The sequence below is a fragment of the Ixodes scapularis genome, unplaced genomic scaffold (assembly GCF_016920785.2).
Source record: "Ixodes scapularis isolate PalLabHiFi unplaced genomic scaffold, ASM1692078v2 PGA_scaffold13__105_contigs__length_92229423, whole genome shotgun sequence".
In the NCBI taxonomy this organism is placed as follows: domain Eukaryota; kingdom Metazoa; phylum Arthropoda; class Arachnida; order Ixodida; family Ixodidae; genus Ixodes; species Ixodes scapularis.
Window position 1 is genome coordinate 3,507,989 of NW_024609839.1, and position 20,753 is coordinate 3,528,741.

The 20,753-nt window shown below is 45.1% G+C and overlaps 1 protein-coding gene and 1 pseudogene across 1 annotated transcript; one reads left to right on the forward strand and one right to left on the reverse strand.

Annotated features, from left to right (window-relative positions):
- Positions 1 to 1,740: 1,740 nt before the first annotated feature.
- Positions 1,741 to 18,978, reverse strand: LOC115319492. Its single transcript, XM_040211881.1, has 4 exons — positions 18,945 to 18,978; positions 18,628 to 18,763; positions 10,142 to 10,529; positions 1,741 to 2,010 (listed from the first exon to the last, which is right to left on the reverse strand). The coding sequence occupies exons 1-4, from the start codon at positions 18,976 to 18,978 to the stop codon at positions 1,741 to 1,743; spliced, it is 828 nt and encodes a 275-aa protein (XP_040067815.1).
- On the forward strand, positions 3,419 to 4,755 carry LOC115314525 (annotated as a pseudogene).
- Positions 18,979 to 20,753: the final 1,775 nt, after the last annotated feature.

The window sequence follows — 20,753 nt, forward strand, 5'->3', positions numbered from 1 at the left end:
TGTATTACACAAAATACGCAAGAATAAAAAAATCGAAAATTGGGATTACATAAAACTATAAAAAGTAAAGGGTAACTGCTCATTCAAATTGCATGGATACAAACAAAATTAGCAAAATAGTTCTTGGCAAGCATTTCTAAAAAATAAAAAAAACGCAAACAGGACTGCTCAGGAGCGCTAAACACATTTGTAATAAATAAAATACGCAAAAAACAAAACAAAATTGGATTACACAAACCTAAGAAGTAAAGGATATCTACCCATTAAAATTGCACGTATACAAACAAGTTTAGCAGAATGATTCTTCACAAGCTTTTGTAAATAAAACGCAACCAGGACTGCTCACCACGCTTTCAGGTAGGTTATTCCACTCGCCAATAACTAGGTTTAAAGGAGATTCGAAATACATTTTTGTGCGACTTGATGGCAACCTGATTTTCTTCGACCGAGAAAAAAAATCGGTAGATGGGTAGTAGAATCACATTTTTAAGATACGGATTATGGTAGGAAACTCGGTGGAGAAATGGGAAGCGTGATGCTTTGCGCCTAGAGCATAGTGATGTAAGGCAAGCTTTGGACTTGAGAGCTGCCACGCTTGACGAAAAAGAGCAGCCTCTAAAAATAAAACGAACGGCTCTCTTTTGCACAGATTCGAGTTTCTTATTTAAGTAGTCTTCCCAGGGATTCCAAAATATTCCAGCTTATTCGACCGTCGAACGAATAAAAGACTTGTAGGCCAGCAAACATACATCAGAGGATGCCATATACAAATTTCTTCTGAAATAACCGAAGGTACGATTTGCTTTACTAACGATAGAATCGATATGCATTTTGCAACCCAGATTTTCAGTTAGTGTAACACCGAGGTATTTATAATTCGTAACCTTTTCAAGACTTTAGTCGCTTATTTTGTAGTTGTTGGCAATTGTCTTTTTTTCTCGTACAAAAAGTAAGAAATTTAGTTTTCGAGATATTGACGGTCATTTGCCATTTCTCACATCATGGGAATAGAAAACCTAGATCACGCTGCAGGGTGAGGCTGTCCCCTGTTGAGACGATACGTTTATATATTACGCAATCGTCCGCAAAATGTCTAATTTTCTAACAAATAGAGTTAGGAAGATCATTTACATAAATTAAGAAAAGCAGCGGACCAAGGACCGATCCTCGAAGGACTCCAGATTTCACCGAAATTTCGTGAGAGAGTCGTTGGACACTGAAACGGATTGAGTTCTAAGGGAAAGAAATTCCCTGATCCGGTTACCAAGAGACTGGTGAATGTTTAATGTTTCTATTTTTGTGTAGTAGGCGTTGGTGCGGGACTCAGTCAAGCGCCTTTGTGAAATCGACAAGAATAGCTTCCGTCTGCACCCGTGAGTGAATGCTCTCATGTATATCTGTAATGAATTCAAATACTTGAGTTTCGCAAGATCGTTCCTTTCGGATACCGTGCTGGTCCGGGAAAAAGAAGTTATTATCTAAAAGGTAATTAGCGAGGTGGGTGTAGATCACATGTTTCAGAAGTTTGCAGGGTATGCTTGTTAGAGAAATTGGACGGTAGTTATAAGCAAGCAATACGTCTCCAGACTTAAAGACCGGAATAACCTTCAAGGGATCAACACAACTTTTTCAAAGTTTCTTTTCCCGCTTACTCGCAAAGAAAGTGAAGGTTAGAACGGCTTCCATTGTTTGTTTTTTATTATTATTTCGAAAACTTGTTTCCATCCACTCGGTCGTGGTTCATGAGGTTTCTTGCTCAAAAGTATATTTGGCCATGCTTGTGGTGCGCTGCGCTATTTTTCTCTCGGTGGTAGAGAGGTGGTAGCTCTGTGCTACGTTCGCTTGGAACAGCCCCAATGCCTGAAACGTGACGCCTTCCTCGTATTTTGTTAGGTGGTCGTGTTCGAACTCTTGCACGTTTAGGTACCTCCATGTTAGTTTCTTGTCGGGCGTTTCAAATAATGCTGCAACGTATCCCTCCATCAAGATGTCGGCTACCCATGGCACCACCTGTAAAGATGCAACATATTGAAGACACAGACATATGGTGTCACCCAAGTTTCTATTAAATCGTCAGCGAAGTAAGGCAAAATATTGATTGTCGCTGATTTTCCTCAAAATCAATGCAACACGTTAATATATAGATCTAAACAAGTAATACGAATTACGAGTCGCAATAATTTTTGTTTTGTTAATTTATTGCATCTTTAAAGTTTGTTCCTAGAGGATAAATTCGGGGTCACACTGCTCATACAAAATACATTCTGCAAACACGAGTCACCGCAATATCCCTGGTTCGAATGCCGCGTCCTCAGGTTCCTCCTTGAACTTATAGCCATACGGCATTCAAAGCACGGTTCTCGCGGTGACTCGCGTTCGAATCTGTGTGCAGACAGTTTTTTGTACCATGTATAAGCAGTGTGATCCCGGCTTAGAAGACTTTACTGGCAACACTGTAAACGTGACGTTAGATGTTGTATTCTGGGCGCTTTGTTCGCGGCGGGTTAGCAGAAGTTCGAGTGGCGTGATATGAATGATGGGGAAGGAATCGAGCCAGCAAAACAAATAAACATGCGCAAAATGCACTTTTTCACACAGACGGGGTTTCCTACGTGCCTTTGCGCTGCCCCGGCCTAAACGACTCTTGCCCACCCACAATGACTTACTTTCTACATGAAAACTGGACTCCGCAGGCGAGCCTCCGGTCATGCGGCAAATACGTCGAGCCTCGTTAAGACATGGTCGTACATATCACAAAATAAAGGCCGTTCGCTGCCACATGATGACATGATTACCTGAAGGTATACCTGAATCATGTAGGGAGCATATTTGCTTCGTACATGTCCAGGCAGGTTTTGTGCGCCCAATGTGTCCCTCATAAGCCTCAGACAGTGCCTGCACACTGTCCTTTGAATGATGTGTTAAGTCAGAGTCGCACTGCTCATACATCAGACAAAAAAGAGTCTGCATAGAGATTCCAACGCGAGTCGCCGCGAGATCCGTGCATTGAATTCCGAATGGGGAAAGGAAGAAGAAGTGCCTGAGATTGAGGACGTAAAATTTTCATTCCGTCAATTCGACAGCCTTTTCGGAAGCCTATAGCCAGCTGTGACCTTCAAAGACCGACCATAAGAAGCTTCAGAACTACCGGCGACGTCCGAGCAGTCGCCAGTGAAAAGCCACTCGTAAGGGTGGTCTTTTCTAGACCCCAATCATGATGCCCGGCTCCACGATCGAACCTCCACAGCAGAGCATTGAAAGCGCCGCCACCAACGTCACAAACCCAATATCGGCAGACCACATCACCCCTGGACAACACTGCATGCCGAACGACTCAACTCACGATGCTCATGACACCGCGTCCAAGTTCAGGACGTCCGAGTCGGTAGCGAACTCGTCTGAGACCGGGGTCGAAATTATGGATGAAAGCAACACCAACAACGAAGAGTGGAACAAGGCACGATCACGTAAGCGCTCACACAAAACACTGTCCGACTCTGCTTCGAGTTCGGGAACAGTTCGCAAACAGCCGAACGTCAGTGAAGGACTCACAGTAATCTTTGCCGCTACGAAGCCTGACCAAAAGCTAGCATCTTTAAGCAGCTTGAGGCTTTCCAACGCCCTAGAGAAGCTCTGTCCAGAGTGCATCCTTCAGATCCGCCCCAACGAGCGCCTCAACGTCGTCGCCGTTGATGTGCGCAACGGACAAACAACAAGGACGCTGCTGAAATGTCCTGAACTTTGTGGTGTCTCTGTCAGGGCCTACCAATCCCTCGAGGGCCCCACATCGATTGGTGTCATAAAAAATGTCGATGCTGAACTGTCAGATCCTGAAATTCTAGAAAACCTGCGATCGGATGGCCGCATAGCCAGAGTACGTCGTCTTGGGGTGACAGGTGTCGTAAAGCTGACATTCAACAGTTCACCATTGCCAAGCTTCGTGCTGCTAGGACGAGTACGACACCAAGTGACGGAGTTCAAACCCCGTCCAATCCAGTGTCGCAACTGTGGTGGTTTTGGGCACTTTGCAGTCTCATGCACACGTTCTTCCGCATGCTCTCGTTGTGCAGAGCCGCATCCTATAACTAACACCACGAGCAACACCAAATGTAAATCCACAGTGATCAAGTGCGTCAACTGTGGAGAAGCACATGAAGCTACATCTCCAGCGTGTTCAAAATGGAGAGAAGAGCAAAATGTCGTCACGTACGCCAAGAGAAATGCCGTTGACTACCGCTCTGCCAGAATTATTGTAAAGCAGGCGTCGGGAGTCATACCAGAACCCATTCTCAATGTGGTGGCCAACAGCACCTCCAAGAAAAGTGGAGAAGCCCCAGTGCAGGACAGGCAACCCCCAGCCCTTGACGATAAGGGTTTAAGCTATGCCGCAGCACTCAAGACCGATCCTCAAAAAAATATCGAAAGACCACCTAACAACAACTCTGCAGCAACGTCTAATAAGCCAAAACCCGGTGTCACCATTCCGATGGGCACTGAAAAGTCGACATGCAACGGAGCATCTATCAAAAAATCTGAACACTCAACGGGAGTCACCAATATTGAACCAACATCAACGGCTGACTCTTCAAAGAGATTACCCCGGATGCTCCGGAAAAACCTACGGCGAATTGGATAAAATTATTCAGAATAGCAGCAGAAATGGCGTGCGCTTATCTTGATGGCATTGATGCCTTGTGGGCCCACATTCTATGCGGTTTCATTCAGGCAGCGTTCCCACTGCTGAATATAGCATAATGCTACATCCCAACATCCACCCAAAGAGACGCACCCGAAATATCGCATGTCCAACAGTGCTTCAATGGAATACTAACGGCATACAACAACGCCTCTCAGATCTACGCCTACATTTAAAGACCAACCGATACGACGTCCTAGCCCTTCAAGAAACTCGTATAAAATACGGCAAATTCAGACTTTCTCCATACGTCGTTTATCAGGGCCTACTGCCAGTTACTGAAAACACGAAGAACGAAGTGCCGAAAGCCACGATACTTATCCGAAGAGAACTGGATCAGCATCAAATAGATTTGACAGACTTTTGTGACGATGCCGCTGAGTTCACCGCTGTAACGATACGTAAAGGGGACTGCGACACCACCTTAGTTTCTGCGTACGTCCGTCCGGGAACCAAATGGGACCCTACGATTATGATGAAGATTATGCCGCGCTGCTTAGAAAACGTACTATTTTTGGGAGACTTGAACGCCCATAATCACACCTGGGGAGATAAGCACACAACGACGCGCGGATCTGCTCTTGAGGCCACAGCGGACACGCTAGGGCTTGTTCCACTGAATGATGGAACCGCAACATTTGTCAGACCGGGGGTCTCCAACAGTGTCCTTGACCTCAGCTTCGCTACACCACTACTCAGCGCACGATGGCAACCTCAACATGACAGCTGGGGTAGTGATCATATTCCGATCATTATCTCCTCCCCAAGCTCTACAAGCGCTACACATAGGACCTGCAGAGTCGTCAATTGGGACCAATATCGCTCGCAGCTCCAAGACCTTCTCTCTGAAGGAAACGTCGATCTTACAACGGCTATTTCACAAGCCCTATATGACGCCACGAGGCTGGTCCAGGTCCCGGTCTCCCGCCCGAATCCTGACCTCCTCTACCTCAAGCTGAGGGCCCGCCGACGGCAAGCCCAAAATCGTTCGCTACGTACAAGAAGAATGGAGGACATTCAGCGCTATAGAAGAATCGACGCAGCGTTCCGCCGCCATACTAACCGACTTCAGCGAAAACAGTGGAGACAAAAATGTGGATCTCTTGGTGCTCCCGGTGGCGCAAGGCAGGCTTGGAGGATGGCACGTGCTCTCGCATCGGAGGTAGTTCCTCGGCTTCACATCTCAGCGTTTGCTATATCGCAAAATATTACATTAGCACGAACTGCCGAGCTTTTGGCCGATCAATTCTCCCGTCAAATCTCTCCCCCTTCAGACTTTCAAATTAGCTCATCAGTGACCCCCCTTTATCAACTGCCCAACATAGACTCCGACTTCACGCTTAAAGAACTGCAGCACGCACTCAGAAGATCCACCCGTCGTAGAAGCACTCCAGGGCCGGACGGGATAACGTACCAGGCTTTAAACAACATAGACCCCGTCATGCTGCCTAAACTACTGGAGGAGCTAAACTCAGTCTGGAGCACGGCGGCACTGCCGGATGCTTGGCTCAACTCCGAAGTCATACCAATCCGCAAACCGGTAGAAGATTTGTCATCATACCGACCAATTTCACTCACCTCCTGCCTTGGAAAAGTTCTCGAACGCATGATACTTAGAAGACTAGACTGGGCACTAGAAACAGTTGGCGCGATCCCTGAACAACTCTCTGGTTTCCGCCGTCGACGTTGCACGGCAGATGCTATTGGGGATCTCGTCTCAGCGTTGGAGGAAGCCAAACAAGCTAATCACGGTTACGCCGTCATTTTCCTTGATATTACCAAAGCATTTGATGCGATTCCTCACGCTACTGTCATTAACCAGCTTCAAGTCCTTGGCGTCACGGGACGTACTTTGGCATTTATCAAGGCCTTCCTCACTGACCGGACTATGAAATTTCGCATCGGAAACGATCGCAGCACAATCAGACACATAACTCAAGGAGTTCCTCAAGGAAGCGTACTAAGCCGGCTTTTCTTTAACGTTGCAATGGCCGCTCTTCCCCGAACTCTCGCCCGTGATGACCGATCTCCAAGAATTCAAATATACGCGGACGATGTGGCCCTTTGGGCCACGTCACCAACAGCCATGCATGCTAAAATGCAACGTCGTTTACAGCTGACTCTTGACGGTATTTCAAAGGAAATTACTCGACCGGGTTTAACTATCTCGCCATCTAAAACCGCGGTACTTGCTCACCATCCACGTGGCTTTAAGGCCAGCTCTTTCACGTACTCTGTAAACGGTACTCCCATAACACGGATGCGCAACCACATGTACCTAGGACTGGTTATTGATGACTGCCTTTCCTGGCGTCCAGCCGTGAAACAAACAATATCTCGGTGCACCCTGCACCTCAACGTACTTCGCAGGATCCGAGGACAAACATGGGGAACCTCGCAATCTATGACTCTGCAAATGTATAGGGGACTGATACAATCCAGGTTGCTCTATGCGCTCCCACTTGTACTCGTACGGGACGCTCAGCTCACGAAGATGGAGATCATTCAAAGGAAAGCCCTCAGAATCTGCCTCGGTCTTCCCCCGTCTGCGCCGATCGTCCCTACTTTGGTCGAAGCTAGACAAAACACAATAGTCAATCTAGCGTTCCGTCAGGCACAACGACATCTCGCCCGGCAGACCCTCACAAGGTCTACTTCCAACCTCTTACAACGCCTCGATAGACGTCCCAATTCCCGCCTAGGAAAAGTCTACGCAGAGTTTAAGGAGTCGGTCGGTACATTGGATGAAGACCCTCCTCCACCACCCCCTCATACAACTGTGTTTCTGAATATATCGGAAGAAATTCCCCAACTACGCAGCAAAAAGTTGCTCTCGGATGTGGTTTCCCGTAATCTTGCGGAAAAACACGTCGACAGCTTTTTCGACGGTTGGATAAAAGTTTTCACCGATGGCTCAGTCTGTCATCAAAAGAAATCCTCAACTGCTGCTGTAGTTATCCCTGAACTCGCCATTATCAAGTCCGGTCCCCTCGACTTCCACACATCATCCACCATCGCAGAATTAAAAGCATTAGAACTTGCTCTCGATACCCTCCACGACTTTCAGAGCCCAGAAAAGGCGGCTTTGCTCACAGATTCCAGAGCGGCACTTCAAATCCTCACCAATCTGGAAGCCGCACCTCCGATTGCCCGCATCATCGCTTTCAAAGTCGAATCCTTAGAAAAGAAAGGCTGGACTATGGCATTCCAGTGGTTGCCATCTCACTGTGGGATCGACGGCAACGAAAGGGCCGACCGAATCGCAGCTGAGGCACATGAACTCACCAACAGCACTCTCCACCTGCCGAAGATCAACGAGGCCACGCTTCTCATCGCACGTGAGACGCAAAAAAAAAACACCCGGACGTAGGCGTAGCTGGAGGAACCCCACCATCACCGGTCCCCACCAAACTCGGCCGCCCAGAAGCAGCCCTTCTTCACCGACTCAGGACACGTTCAGCTTTCACAGCTTCTTGGCTTTACCGCATCAAACGCGTGGACAGCCCACACTGTCAGACATGCCAAGTTCCCGAGGATATAGAACATCTCCTTTGTGACTGCCCAATCTTAGACGCTCAGCGTTCCAGACTCCACCTTGAACTTCGTCAAATAGGCGCAGCAAGGCAGAGCCTTTCGCACCTGCTTTTCCCGCCAGGTCCCAGGCGCATCGCTACGAAAACGTTCGCGCTGCTCCTGACATTCCTGGAAGACACCGGCTTGGCTGACCGTCTTTAATGCTTGGTGTTCCTTCCAGTTTCCAGTACGGCGGGCCCGGCTTGGCGCAAGGTCTGTGACTGTGACGGGTAGCATGACCTTTTGCCATTGAGGTGGCAGACCTGAGAGTGCTGGACTAGACACCACTTAATATCTTTGATCAGTGTGTGTCTTGTTTGAACCTTCCTTCTCTTTCTTCCTTCTCTCTCTCTCTCTCTTTCCATTTTCTTTTGTTGCTCAAACCGGGACTGGCAGGCCCCCATTAGAAGGAGTGGCCACACTGTTCCGGTCTTCCTTCCCCCTCCCCTTTCTTGGTTTTAAAATAAATTTCAACGCTTACACACACACACACAATTCCGAATGGCAACGATTTCAAGGAGGAAGCTTTGCACGTGGCATTCGAACCCCGGATGTCACAGTGACTCGTATTTGCAGATTGTCTTTTGTATGAGCAGTGTGACCCTGGCTTTACACATCCAAAGCAAGTCTTCGAGAACCCACGCATATATTCGTCTATTCTACCTAAACTCTTTTGGGTAGTTCAGATCAAAATACGCCAAGAATGCGCGGGCAAAAAAGTACCTGAAGAAAACACACTTTCTGCGAGATCAGAAAAGCTACGCAAAAAAAGTAGCGTTCTCTGGAAAATCGAACTCGAGAAATCTGAAAGGCGATTATGAAACCACCAGCTCTGCACCGCTATCAGCAGCCTCATAGCTAAACCTGGCGGTGGTCTTTCTGTCCTGGACAATCCGTTAGAGTGTCGGGAAACATTACTGACGCGAAGAAAACCTACAGATTATCCTGGTTACAAGCCTTCTTACTGCGGGTGTGCATTCAGTTGACATTTTTTTTTGAGGCTAGTGTTAGACTGGGGCCGCTTTGTTTTACGCTGAGAGCTACGTGATGGTTTATTTTAGGTAGCCAGAAAGGTTTAACTATCTCCATAAAAATTTACTTCGAGGGATTTTCCGGTAAAATGTTTATATTGCCATTGCTTATAGGAATATCATGGTCACAATATCCGAATTTTTTATACTTTGCCGCACAAGTAGTTTAATTTTATACAGCACCCAAATGCTCAGATTGCACCCGCGAAACGCACACCATTTTTTGTTGGCCAATGCGGAAGCTCTGACGTAACATCACGGCGAGAGAGCCACGGCAGCTCTTGACTGCTGTCTTAGTAAAATAACTTACTCCTAAGAAAGACAATATTTACGGTATGGAGGGAAGACCAATATTTTCTGACAACGATCTTTGTACGCATGATCCACCAAGTTGATCAAAACCAGAAGTAAGTCTACGTCGGCGGCTTTGACATTACCATGCCTGATGTCAAGTCATGAGACGAGAACTCATGCACACTTGCGAAATTTGGCGTCACGTTTCATATTGATGTTAATAATTCATTTAACAAATATGGGTTTTTAATTAAATAAATATCACATTTTACTATGCTTTGATAATAATTCCCCACAGAAAGAAAAGGTTTTTCCGCTCATTAACATAAAATGCGAGATTATTTGCGAAAAGTTGGTTCCACGTGAGGTCTCGACGCGCAAGGAATTATAATTCTTTTATTGCGCGTTCACAGATTTGTTCTGATTTTATCACCGTCATTCCCCAGAAGGGAGGTGAAAAAAAAAAACCGGTGTAGTTATAGACACAGTGTGATATTTGACCAACCTTTGAGCGAAATATCAACAAAAAATACCGACTCGTACGCACCACTTGTGCTTCGTTGACGTACCACTTGGCTTCGATAGTGGCTCCGGGGGGTATTTTTATATCTTGTTTAATCAGTTGTCGCGTAGTGCGTGTTTCCACCCTGGTGGATCCAGAGCTCGTCTTGAGTGTTGTCGAAAATTCTGTCGAGAACTGATAAATTAGTGGCACGTTTATACTGAACTTGGCTTTAGCGGTGAAATCAGCCCCCTTGGTGACGGACCACGTGTACTCGTCTTCGTGTTCTACTTGCTCCGATATGTACGCCTTACCCTCCTCGCCAGACTGGTTGTTGTGAAATATCTGCACGTATACAGCAGACAGCTTTAGAGACTGTACTTTGGCGGCGAGGTAGACCACTGGGCCGACTTTGATCTTGACTGGTGGGTACCTGCATCGAAAAACTGTATCGTTAAGCTGCGCTCACGCCGCGTATAAAACAATATCTGGAGACACAGTCTAAGGCCTCTTTTTTTAATGGCGGTACTGTGACACGGGCCCTATACAAACTGTTGGCAGACATGTTTTGCATATGTGCGAAGCAGACATTTTTCGAGTATGCTTGAAAAGATCCCGGAGATAATTCTTTCACCATGTTTGCAGCGACCACAGCGCCCTCTGTAGCTTTAGCTTTAATCGAGCAGATTAAAGCTAAAGCTATGCGATTAAAGCTGTAGCTTTAATGTGCATCGCAATAACACTTCAAGGCATGGCTACTGCTACCCGTCGCCGTTGATAAGATTAATCTCCGTAGTGCCGCCGACGCTATTAAAGCTAGCATAAGCGATAGTTTTTATCAGTTACTGTAATACCGTTCGTCAGATGATACTTTATTTCACAGATGGAAACCTTAATCAGTAGTAAATAATTACACTCATAATTACCGCGTGGGTGAAATGAATTGAACGCACTTTAAACTGACCGCATAAACCAGTTTCTTATCTTATCGCGCTTGAATTTACTACAGAGGTGCTCGAAGCTGGTGTATTCAACAAATGAAAGTATAAAGACATAAAACCTCCGCAGTGAAACAAAAATAAAAGAAAAACTTGTTTTGTCTACGGAAAAATTATGGCTGAGCCTTTTTATCTCAAAATCATCAGAAACTCGTTGTGGGATATTCTGACGCATACTATTAATGAAAACATTTTGAAAAGTAAACAAAATAGAATTTGCTTACCTATTCTTCACATAATTTAGCCTAAATAAACGGAAGAGTAACATATAATAGTTTTACTGTATATGCAAAGTATAAGGAAAACATAGGTTTTGATTTTTCTTGATTTACTCAGGTGACCCAATCTTCTCACAATTTCGGTGAAAGCTTCCACCAACTTCAGGCACCTTCTGCACTAAATCCCAGCGAAATAAGTTAGGAAACCGAATTTGGTGGTCCGTTTAAAGAGCGTGCAATCCATTTCTCCCACGCATCAATGCGATTTTTATAGCGTCCAGGAACAACATGCAATTTTTGTGCTCGCTCACTCTAAAAAAAATAGAAACAAAAAAAAAAAAACTAAAAATGTTGAAGGCAAACAGAGTCCACAAATCCGACGCACCTTTACCACGCACAGAAGAAAGTGCAGCAGCAAACAAAGACAACACAAAAAGTGGTAAAGTTACTCTACTGAAAGAAAATTATATGAATCTACATAAGAACTGATACGAAATATCCAAAAACTGATATGCGACATATGAAACAGATGCGAAATATCCAAAAACTGATATGCGACATATGAAACTGATACGAAATACCCAAAAACAGATATGCGACATAAAAGAACTGATATACAACATATGCCAACTGATATGCAATATACAAGTTCATATGTTATTTAAATGACAACTTATCGGAAATTCAAATCAGAATATAGAATATACACGCTGCTTAAATGAGAACTGATACGACGTCCACATCATACATAATATTTTAAAGTCATATCTCTTTTTCATACTTCTCCTACTTGTTTTTGTTGTTTGCACAATATTTGTCTTAATGTACTTGCCTGTTAGCCCATCACTCCATTTCAATACATAATTTCAGTCATATCAGTTGTTACATGTTTTCATATCCTATAAGTTTTGATATAAAAATGTGTCCGGTAAACATATCAGAAGTAAATTCATCTAATTTATTTTCAGTATACGACGTGCCGCGCGGGGAAGTAAGCAGGTGGCTGGGAACCGCAGTGGTGCGGCGGCTTGATTTATTGGCTTTCGAATAATTACGGCATGAGTGTTTATTTTTTTACTAGAAGATTCATCTTTTGTGCAGTTCAAAATATTCTCAGAGGTATGACATTTTTGAAACAAAAATCACCATACTGGGACTATTATTTATTGCTTAGGTGGTCACCGAAAAAATCCGTACCTTCAAAACGATCAATATAAAAGGCGGGAGGCGCAGAGCTCCGAAGCAGCTATCGGGTGCGCTCTTTTATTCATGTTTGCTGTGCCGTCAATGTGTAGGCGCTCAATGTACATGTTCAGCTCATGCTAGTGACATGAGAAATGTATCTACATGTGTGTATGGGGGCCCGAAGTGTAATGGTGGCGTGAGGACATAAAAATAATTTTTATTGCACATGAACTGCACGTTACTTAGCGTCACTTAACCTAGCAGAAACTGATACGGGACATATGAAACTGATATGAAATATCCAAAAGTTCTGACATGAATATTTCTCCAGTAAACACAACACAATAAATTTATATTTTTTTTTTTCAGTGGGGTAATAATAGTAAGCTAAGAAAGTAGAAGCCTTGAGGTATGTGGAGGCGCTTTTCTTAGCACTTCGCACAGATTACAGAGCACTGTTAGAACATGTACACGTTAGTGAATTCAAGTAATTAAATACCCCTACTCGTTACTTACTAAAATAGAAACTAATAACGTTACTCGGTACTGTAATTCACAAAGAACGCGTTACCCTGACTTGAAAGTAACGCGTCATTTTCTAGTTCCTCTTAACGTGTCGTTTTTGTGAAGCAGCAGCCGCTTCCGATGCTTGCCGCCGTTAATAATTGCTCGCCTTGTAACGCGTTCGTTGAGGGATGACTTTCGCTATACAGGCACACCTTGTGCAGATCGCTTCCGTGGCCTATGTAGCGTTTTCTGGTTACGCTAATCACAGGCGCGAGCTGGGTAGAGAACTACGCAGGGTACTCGTGTAGTACACGTTCTGTCTCTGAAGTAACCAGAAACCGTTACGCGTTACTTCACCGCAATGAAACAACAACGTGTTAGTCGTTTCATTTTCTTAAAACTACGCCGTTACTTCATTAGCGAAAAAAAACGTATCTACATATTTTTGCTAATGTAACTTGGGTCGGAGGGCATCCTCCTCTACCCAATCAGGAGGAGTAAGGTGTGCTTATCTGGGCTTTGCTCCTGGGCGAGCGTGGGGAATATCACCGGCGTGCACATTTCGCTGGTCCACGTGGTTTGTTCTTCCTGCACTCGAGGTGCGTGCGAAGAGCCCGAAGAAAAAATGATTCCGTACCAAAATAGCGACATTTAGCCTTTGGATCGTAGGTTAAGGTAGCGTCTCTTTAAAACTGTACACGAAAGTTGCCAAACAGAAGTCGACAGACTCACGCGTGATCGCCGAGATACCGCCGACTGCTTTTCGGTAAGCCTGAACGGGTGTCGTTCGCGAACCACCATCCGCAAACCCACAAAAAACGCCGTGCACCGTGACGAAGCACTTCTTGCCGATCCCTAATTGGCCCACTCGGATCGTTAGCGTTGGTAGCAGTCGCACTCATCGTGCATCTCAAGCTTACTAAAAGAAAGATTTGAGCTTAAGCTGTTTTATAGACCTTTGCAAAAGTTGCCTCCTGCGCGCTTCCATCTTTGTATGCTGGGCTGTGGAATGCGTTGCGGGCATGCGCTGTTGCTCTGCCTAGCGGTATATTAGACGCTGCGTCATGCCTGCACAGCTAAGTGACTTGGCATTTTTCTCACGGGTGAGGAACGATGCAAAGGTCTATCCACATGCTAGAACCGGGGAAGAATAGGAGACGAGAACGCGCGGGGACATCCGGACGCCGAGCTCTGATTGGGAGGAATTGTGGGTAGACGCGAAGCTAGCCGCCTCTGTCTCTACTGCACACGTAAAACGCGTTCGAACGCGGCCGACAGTTATAGTAGTCACAAAGGCAATCTGGCCTAGCTTCCACTTTAGAAGAAATCTGGTCGTAAAAAAAAAAAAGAAGAAGGAAACGTTTAGCGTTTTTTCGGCTTGTCCATATATTGTACCACAAAACGTTAATTTAAGCAGCCCTTAAAGGGTTTTCTTTATAAACCTATACGTGTCTTTTTTCTGCTCATTTTTTTATGCGAAAGAGTCGTTCATCCCCACGTTGCCTTTCTAGTGTGCCAGGGGGCGATAGTGCTTGACGCGAAACCGTTCTTTAGGAACTAAAAAAGTTCTTGGAGATCCGAAAACCGCTTTTTCAGAACGGTTATATTTTTTTCTTCTTTACTCACAAGTAGTTTCAACGCGGTGTTCTTACGTCCTTGCCGTGCTCTGGTCTCCTTCTTTTCACCGGTTTCGGCCCGCATTGTCGATGACAGCTTAAAGCCTGACTTCTGATGTTCTGATTGGTCCTTCGGCATTCTTATTGGTACAATGTCGCGATCTCATTGGCTGACGCGGGATAATGCGATCTGCGGGATTCGCAATGCCTTGAGTGTCTTAAAGGGCGACTCGGGTCACTATTTTTGAATATGCGATTACGAATGTTTTCAGTTAAAGCAATGTCCCTCAATTACAATGTCTAATTTTTTTCTGGATAGTGTGACTAGTTTTATGAATATCAAGACTCCAAGTTTGGTTTCGGGTGTCTACGGCAAAAACCGAAACTATCTGCTAAAGAAATGGCAACACTGATAATCAGCCGCACGGTTGATGATCACTGTTGCCGTACCCGAAAACCGAAAGATTTCATTTAAATACCTACACACTAATGATGGGGCGGAGCAGACTTTTCCAGTGGGAGAGGGAGTGAAAGAGGCAGGAAGAAAAATGTGAGAGGTAAGAATGCACGAAAAATCAGAAGGATAAAACTGGGTTAGAAGGTCTAGAAGAATCCTATCTTCGCCCTTTTAGACTCCGACTAGGTGGCCCAAGCTACAACCCGTTACAGAGGGTAGAGCCATTAAAGGGGCCCTCCGGAGCTTTCTGCGATCGTCTGTTTATGTGGTTATATTGCGTAGTAGGTGCAAGTTAATATGTATGCAAAGTTTTCGATTACAAAACCGTTTATTAAGCAGATGGCAGAAGACATACATCGGGACTATTTTCTCTTGGAAGACAATCCCCCATTCCCTGCCCCTAGCTAAAACTCGACTAATCGAAATGCTGCATCACGCGGTGAATGCGAACGTTATTATTGCAACACTTTTTAAGCTCGTTGTAAAGTAGAGCTTGAGAAAAATGTAAACTGATTTTGGTGCGGGAAACATAGTCCGCAATTATCGCTCCAAAACCAGCGAACTATGTTTTCTCCCCGCAAGCTTGTTGCTAGGGGGTGATGCGTCGGCGCGTCGGCTCGTCTGCTTCCCGGGGCGTCTGCAGGCGTGCGTTTGCGGGACACGTGTTTTCCCTCTTCTCGTGGATCCCGACTCCGAAGCCAGCTTTGCGAGCCTTCCACGTCAACGAGTCAAACTTTTCTTTGTCATCTGTGGAATGCGACTGCGTATTGCAGTAGCAGCGCGACGGTGCGGTGCGACGAACGACGACTGCCGAGCACAAAGTCCGGAGAGATTCCTCCGCGGGTCGGCGGTCGGCCGCGTTGGTGACGCGCAGTGACGCCGGAATCCTTCGCTTATTGGCTGACGCGTAAAGAGATGCCCCTCCCGTTTTCCGGGGTCATCTCAGAAAGAGGGGTGTGCCGGGGACTTTGATAGCAATTTTAATAGGGTAATCCGACGCGCATGACCGTAATTTTATGATTTTTAGGATTCTTAGGGCCTGTAGATTGAATTACCGCCATAAATAGACCATCGCAGAACGCTCCGGAGGGCCTCTTTAACACTTATCCATCCACCCGGCCGCGACGTGATGTCAAAAGGGGGCTGCAGTACGTGGTACAACGGGTACAACCAACGTTACTAGATTAGCTAAGTTACGGACCCGCTCATAGATGCTGCAAGCCACGAGCAGTGCCACCCCTCCCCCCCCCCCCCCTCACTCACCACGACTCGCCTGCCTTCGCTCGACGCGCCGGATGGCTGCTTTGGTAACTACAGTGCATTCTATGCGATACGTACGTTTCGAAGCACGGCGTCTAGATGGTGTTTCCGCTCTGCTCTATGGAACGCACAGTTGTGAGACGAAACTTTAGATGGCGCTTCGAACGACGGCAGGCGGATTGAAGTGAGTGAGGGGGGGTACCCCCTTCCGCGGGAGTTCCACAACTGAGCTAATCTAGTAACGTTGGGCACAACCAAGCGACCGCAGCTCTACTGCGACATGACGTCACAAATGTGCAGCGCCAGGGCTCCTTAACTAAAAGGTAACGCGCTTGCCGCCAGCTAAAGAGCAGCTGGTGGCATCTTTAAAGTAGGGTTTTGTGGGGTACGCGGCTTCACTTTAATGGAGCGGTGCAACGATATTCGCTTGGAATGTTTTTCACTTTGCACAAACTTATTGGCACTAGTGCGACTCGAGGATGCTCGCAGGCAACGCCACTGGCCCAAAAAGTCCTTTGTTGCGGTGTAGTTTCGAGTACAAAAGCGATCACTTTCATTTAATCTCTCCTTTGCAAAATTTGATGACGTAACGTGGGGATCGCAATGCACCCCAATGACGATATTTGAATGCGGCTCATAGATTGGACCTGGGCATTGCGTGGGCACTCGATTTGGGCTCGTGATAATTACTAGCTCGAGGAGCCTTCGGTACTGACCCGTGTCCAATCACTGCAACGACGACAACAGCCGAGCCATGACAATGTCTGGAACTCAGCACGTGTCCTGTGCTTTGCCAACCCCAGCGCGTGACTATGATCAACACTGGCGGCATATAATCGGCTCCAGATCACGTGGCCGCTTATTCTGGCTGCGATTTGAGGAGGTGAACGCTGCTCGTTTTTCTTTAATTTATTTTCTGGGACTTCTATTGCGTGGGCTTATAAACGAACGCGTGTTTCATAGGTCATTAACGTCAGGGATCCGTTCTAAGCCATATTTGCGCGAAGTACAAAAATTGCTGCATCGCCCCTTTAAGGTAATATTTCGGCTGTGATCATATTCATGCTACTAAAGTGATACCAGTCATTTATTTTGCTTTCGTTTTCGACCAGAGTTATTCTTTGAGCCGTGGTCACACAGCTTATACTTCATACAAAGGACAGCGTGCATACAGATTCAAACGCTCGTCACCGCGAATCCGTGCCTCGAATGCCGCATGGCAATGAGTTCAAGGGTAAAACTTGACAGGCGGCATTCGAACCAAGGTTGTAGCGGTGACTCGTGTTTGCAAACTGTCTTTGAAGGATGTATGAGCAATGTGACCCCGGCTTTAGTCTCTGAATTATACCATGTTGATTCGCACATGTTGCAAGGACCGTCCAAATGATCCGAGAGCGTGCTTGGGTAATCTATGCAATACACTCTACAAACAAAATCGGTTTTTCAAAGGTTCTTCGATGCCTCAAGACCTCTTTCAGGTCTTTAAGAAAGTTTTCCTTCAAATACTCTCGCACTCTGACGTGCTAGAATGTCAACTGGGCGACGAAGAACTCTTTCGCAACAAAAGAGGAGCTTAAGAACCCTTTATAGATTTTTCACGAATAACTCTTTTAGGCCGTCTTTTAAATAACTTCTTAGGGCACTAAATATGAACCAGCCAAAGAACGCCGAACTGTTATTTTACGATTAGATCTTTGTAGAGTACAGAGGTACATTTTAAGATAGGATTTAATTCAAACTAAACAATAATTAATAAGCGCAACGTATATTTATTGAATGGTCTCGGATTTTGTAAGATTCAGTTGTCAAAAAATTTAGCGTTTTCTAAAAGAAAACCGTAAGACACCACAAATTTACCGGTTTGCTGAAGAAATGACGAAAAAACGAAGCGAACCTTAAGAATTTTTGGCAGTCGTGGCTTCTCTCGGGGTTCCCACGTTGTGTTACTTGCGTTGCTTTTCTAACATCAACGATGTCACCAGCGGTGAGCGTTTTTTACTGTTATGCACCTTAGTTAATTGACAACATGTCTACTGACAAACGCAAATGATAAAAGCAGCTTTTTTTTGTTGAATTCACTTATTGCTTTTCGGCAGTACAGCAAAGATAAGCAGATGACACGGTACTAACAAATTCGCGCACAGGAATATTTGAAACACATTTTTAGTAGTCATAAATAGCGATCTGTAGTTTGGCGTTGAAACTTGTTAACATCACTGATTTCAATTTAAATCGACCTTAGTTTGTTCTGTAACTCATTTTTTTCGGAATTAATAGTAGCATAACGTACTTGACGAGGTTTTCAATGGGACCTCGGGTTTTGTTATCTCCAGTGACATCAAAAGTTGCCAGCCTTTCATCGTAAGAGCAATTTCGCAGGAGGATTTGGTAAATAACATCTTCGAGGTCAAATAGGGTGCCGCTGCCTAGAAGAAGAAAGTATGTACATGTATATATTAAACAGCTAGACTTATACCTCCCAAGGATTGCAAAAATGCTAAATACCCGGGAAATATTATAGTGGGGGAAAAAAGGTATCATAGGGAGATCTGGTTTCGAATTTGAAAGGAGCCGCCATTACGCCTAACTCATGGTCGCACTGCTTACACATCACAACAGTGTGCGCCTCAAAACAGAGCATCGCGCCTTTTTGTTTTTGTTAACGCGATAGCGTTTAGGAGCGCGGGACGCAGAAAATCCGGCGTCGGTGTCGACGTCGGCGTCAGTGGAACGGGAAAATTCTGATTGCTCGATAAACAATTAATTTGCCTTAAAGAAAAAAAACCTCGAAGCATATTAGTCGGATCGGAATTGAATTCACGACCTTTCCTATGCAAACCAGACACGATACCCACTATGCCACGCAGACACTTTTTTGATTGTCTTTATTATATGGAAAGTTAGGTTAAAAATTAAGGCTACAAGATTAAAAGCTGAAAAGATGATTATGTACAAAGTGTTAGATATAAGGTGAAACGTTGAGCGGAATGTCTGCCTAAACGGCAGTCCTATAGCGTTCTTTCACAGAGAAACGCCACAGTTCTAAGCACACTGTAACCTGAAAAGTCAGGAAGTCTTAAACACGCATCGAAGAGTACAAACCATTCAGGTATTGGTGGTTGAGCTTCGTAAACACTTCATACTTTTGAAATATCTGATAGAAAAATAGATTTTCTAGTGCGTAATATGTCAGCGTTCCTATCAATTATCCGGCATTTCCAGATGGTGTGGAGGCCTATCAGCATAAATAAATTATAGGAAATGTTTGCCTCACTAGGTATGTGTAAAAAACGAATACTATGGTCTTTATAAAGTCTGTATCCTTTTTAAGAGGTTGTTGGAAGACATTCGAGACGAAAACGGTATTTTTACAGTAGATGAAGCAGTGCTCTATTGTTTCCGGTGGGTGACACAATCGACAATCAATTGACCATGGTACAAAATCCCACACTCTTGGAGCCACGATGTTATTAGAAGCGTTGGTGTCTTTAACTGAAAGAAAAACGTTTTTAAGCGCTCTGAAATATACACATTCGCTTTGATCGTTTTAATACATCTTGTCATTTACAGTCCCTAAACCGTGTCCATTGATAGTGGAATAGGAAAGAGACTTTTAATCAGAAATTGTGATAGCCGTTTTCTTGATACTTCAAATAGGTATTCTAATGAAAAGCGGAATTTTAAAAACATAAAGGTATTGACTACCTCTTTCCAAAAGCCTGAGCGTTGTCCTGGAGCAGAATTCGTTGTCGAATTAACCAAGGAGGGCAAGTGATGTGTCAGCTTTTGTTTTAACGATCCTAAGCAGGAAAGGATCGGATAAATTCTAAAAAAAAATGTCGCGAAACGATTTGGCGGACTAATAAATGTGCCAGACCTAAGCCACCAGCTTGCAACGAAATGAATAAGTAATCGCGTTTTATCCGTTCCAAAGTTGAGCTCCAAATAAAGGTCCCAAATGTTCTATGGAAAGCTTGTACCTTTGGACGGTAACGGTGTCATATCTTTAAGACATATAGTAGTTTAGATAGTTTAAACAAATGTTGCACACCGCTGCATTTGCGAAGATTGAAATATATAGTGCCCTCCATGGTAATGATTGTTGCTTAATCTCAGTTACAACGGAATTTAAGTATAGATTATCGAATCTTGTTTGATCTCTACACGTTTTGGCTAAGCGGCCGTATTGCGCGCCCGTTTGCTGCGCGTCGTGGCGGCGTTTAATTAAAGCGAGCTTATTTTTGCGTCGGTAGCAGCAGGCTTGCTGGAAGCGGGCCTCGGGAGGGCATCACTGGAAGGACCGTGGCAAGCCGCGGGCCGGCGGGAGACCCCTGATCTAGAGCAACGCCGAAATATATGAAGGGACAGCACTTCCATGATAACTCAGCAAACTGTCCTGGCACGGTTGCGCAAGCG